Genomic DNA, 3,834 nt, shown 5'->3' on the forward strand with positions numbered 1-3,834 from the left:
ATTCGCTTTGAGACATCATTTTAGCGCAAAATTAATTATTTTGTCAAAATTGGTCAAAATTTTTCCATAGTTTCAGAGGAATTTGATAAAACACTTTAATACCAAAATAATACCAAAATGTGGTGTTCGATCATTGACAAATTCTGCAATTTTGCAATATCAAAACAATACCTTAAATTGGTATGATACCACATTTTGCTCTTGCATAATCCTTAAGACAAATTTTAAAGGGTCCAGGAATACCAAAATTTGGTATTGATACCAGAGAAAGGTATTATTACGCATTTCCCTTGTTATTTACCCATGCTCGGGCTGGATTCTTCTTAGTTACAACAGAATTTTCAGAAAGTCAAAGAAGCTAGAAGAGTTGTTCCAATTTGACCAGAAAGGGAGGTTTCTTACAACAGAGTTGCCAGTTTATATTATGGAAACATTTTATTTTTATAATGATTCTTATTCCAAATCCTAACAAGTAGGGGAACTATACCCTTTCTCAGCCTATTTCTATTATCGGCCTATCAGCACTTTGATCATGAATTACAGCTTAAAGAAAGTGTTTTTGACTGTCCCAAAGTGATAAATAGCTCAAATAAAAGTGAGCAAGCAACTCATCACTGTTGATACTTCGAAAATGATGATTTAATAGCGGAAAATGGCAAAAGTGATGAGAATGGGTCGAACGGCTTAGTGTGATTTAAATGGGTATATTTCCCCTACTTGGTTTATTTTTTTGAGCCAAGTGAAATTTCAACTGAACTAGTGTAAAATGCATTTTGAAGCACTTTTTCCATTCAAATGATAATTATAATCTGTTTTTTTTTAATTTATATATACATATATATATATTTTTTATAAATTTCAACATCAGTTTGAAAGCTGGTTTGGACGTTTGTGTACTGTTAATTCAAATACATTTGAATTAGCGAAGTTTGAATTAGTGGACATTCGAATTTGACGTATCCGCTCTGTACTTAACAGCTTAGTGACCAAACACAATAAAAAGCAAAAATATTTTTTTCTAGATTCTGCACTCTGGAAAGATAAAAACCAAACTCCGATGAATTTTAATTAAATCCCTCCTATCCTGAGGACTAAGGACATCACATGATTTTTATTATTATTTTATATTTTATTTCATTTGACAAGGTCAATCACGGCTTCACGGCAAATCTAAGGAAGCCTTGCCGACATGCGTTGAGCACTTTTGCCCGGACTCATGGGCATCCCGCTGACGATGATCAAATCCAATGGCAATAATCGAACCGGAGAAAAATAAATAACAAGAAAAACGACCTTTGTTAAGATTTGCAACAGCAACAACAACAACTGCCGCTACTGTATTAACTGCCATGGAAACAAGGTTCGAAGCAACCGAAGGACGTCCGAGATTTCCTTGAACTATTGTTGCTTGTAACAATCCTAGTGCGCCATGCGTGTTCGTGTTCGTCCTTTCTGGGTCGAATCTTGGCTGGTGGTCCTCGTCGTCGTCGTCGTCAAGGACTCTCCTCTTGCCCGTCCCCATACGTGCCACAAGTTGTCACCCTTGGGAACAGCACGTGGCCTCCGACACTAATTTACTGCGCCAAAAAAGCGGATCCCAACTTTATGAACTTCAAGTCCCGTAATGGGAAATTGATTGGGAACAGAACACTGCCGACGGAGCTTCCCAGGAGTGGTCGTCCACAGGTCAGGTAACCAGGGGTGACCATCGACGCAGCGGCTCACCCTCTAGGAAAAGTCACCATCATCGTCGTTGGAGTAGGCGGGGTGGACCTCCTAATTGAATGGACTTTTCAACGGCCGGTCGGCTACCGGAGGCACGTGGCCAAGTGGACGACGATGAGCGGGATGTGCTGGGGGTTGGGAAACTGATTATGAAATGTAACAGTTTTGTTTCGTTGTGGTCTCCGGGGACCAGCGCACCCGCCGGGAACCGGTTGTCATGTTATCGGTTTGCATTAAAAATTCATGTGAGAATACGATTTTTGAACAATAGTTGTTGAAATGAGGGTCGCTTCTATTTTTTATCATTGTTCACCGATTTCATGAAATAATAGTCAAAAAACTAACGCAAATTGTTAAGACACGATTATTTTTAATTTTTCCAAAAGAATGTTTACTTGCTACACGGAGGAAAATGAATTCCGAAAATCGTGAACAAGCGTTCATGAAATTGGAAACCACGAAAAAAGTCCTGTTTCAGTTTTCCTCTTTCTCCTCCTTTGCCATGGTCTCCCGAATCCATTTGTCGTAACGAAACACATTCGTGTAGATACTCGGAACGCCATCCGTTCCACACGTGGACGGACCCCGGCTAACCAGTCCATACGTGAACCAGCGCGACTGCTGCCGGTGGTAGAACATCAGTGGAGAACCGCTGTCTCCTCGACACGTATCACGCGCTTTCTGTCCTCCGGCGCAGATCTGGGTGTCCCCAATCCGGAGCGAATAGTTACCGTACACCGTCTGGCAGCGCTCGTTCGTCACGAACGGGAGCGTTACCTTCAGCTTGATCTGGCTGGGGACGCTGTCAACGGTTTGATCTGTATGCGTTGGAAGGAATTTTGGGTTGAAACCAGTTTGCGAAAAGTTGATAAAGAGTACTCACAATAATCCGTGTGACCCCAGCCAGCGACCACGAACTTGCTAGCCGTGGCCAGTTCGACCTGTTCCGTCATGTTGTAATACCCGGGCAAACAAATGTGCCGAATGTAGTCCGTGAAGGGTGCTTCCTTAGCCAGCTTGATCAGTGCCAAGTCGTTGTACTTGTCCCAGCTCTGACTCACATAGTCTGGATGGGGAATGGTTTTGATCACGTCCAGATCAACCGGTGTGTCAGCGCATTCCTGATGACCGTCTACGTCTAACTCGCAGTCCTTTGGTGTCTCCAGGTTGTTCTCACCAAGCCGGACAAACTTTCTAAATAAACGATTCGTTAGTGAGGAGCTGGGGTCGTATCATAGCGACTTACAGCGTTCCAAGACTTCGGTAGCCTTTACCCTTGACGCAGTGAGCTGCGGTCAAAACCCAACGGGACGCGATCAGTGCACCCCCGCAAGATGGCACCACCGTACCGCCGTCCGCCGGCTGGTAAAACAACAGCGCCAACCACGGGAACTCATCGATACTGGTCACCTGACCGCCAAAGATTCGATCGCCCGTCGATTCCATGCCACAGTTCGAGGCCGTGTAGCGCACAGGTTCACGGTGCTCATCCACGGACAGCCTTGACGCGATCGTCGAGCTCTCAAACACTTGAACGTGCGGATTGTCGTACGTTGGCATGGACTTGCAGCAAATTCCGGTTTTAGAGCAGTTTAGTCGCTGCAGGAACGCCGCGGTCGTCACATCGTTACTACCCTTTATCGATTCCTTAAGCGTCTGATACGGCTGACAATCGCCAGCTCCAATGCAGTATCCGGTCTGGGTTTCGTTCGGTATCTCACATGGCAGCAGGGTAAACGCAAGTGCTTAAGAAATTACGAATCAAAATTTGACACACACTACAAACACCGATCTTCAGACAAGTTAGTGACTCACCACCGGTGGCGGCCAAAAGCAGCGTGGTCACGAAGAACATCCTCACCAACGCGAACTCGATCGTGGACTGATCTTCACCACCAAGATACACACACAATGTCTGAGAATCGCGGCGAGAAGATCAGGTTTTGGATCGGACACGACGTACGCATACAGTAGTGGTGGCAGTGGGTGACGTCATGAACCAGTTTTGGGCCCGACGGCGTGGTCTACAGCTGATCGAGTGCGCGAATCCGCGTTGAGTGTCAACAAAACAACTTCGCGACGTAAACAACAACACAAGACAACAAATGC

The 3,834-nt window shown here is 44.8% G+C and overlaps 1 protein-coding gene across 1 annotated transcript; it reads right to left on the bottom strand.

Annotated features, from left to right (window-relative positions):
* Positions 1-2,075: 2,075 nt before the first annotated feature.
* Positions 2,076-3,785, bottom strand: LOC6054458 (phenoloxidase-activating factor 1). Its single transcript, XM_001870330.2, has 4 exons — positions 3,541-3,785; positions 2,972-3,470; positions 2,609-2,919; positions 2,076-2,543 (listed from the first exon to the last, which is right to left on the bottom strand). Exons 1-4 carry the CDS (start codon positions 3,578-3,580, stop codon positions 2,200-2,202), a joined length of 1,194 nt encoding a protein of 397 aa, XP_001870365.2. The 5' UTR covers positions 3,581-3,785; the 3' UTR covers positions 2,076-2,199.
* Positions 3,786-3,834: the final 49 nt, after the last annotated feature.

The sequence above is a fragment of the Culex quinquefasciatus genome, chromosome 1, assembly GCF_015732765.1.
Source record: "Culex quinquefasciatus strain JHB chromosome 1, VPISU_Cqui_1.0_pri_paternal, whole genome shotgun sequence".
NCBI lineage: Eukaryota > Metazoa > Arthropoda > Insecta > Diptera > Culicidae > Culex > Culex quinquefasciatus.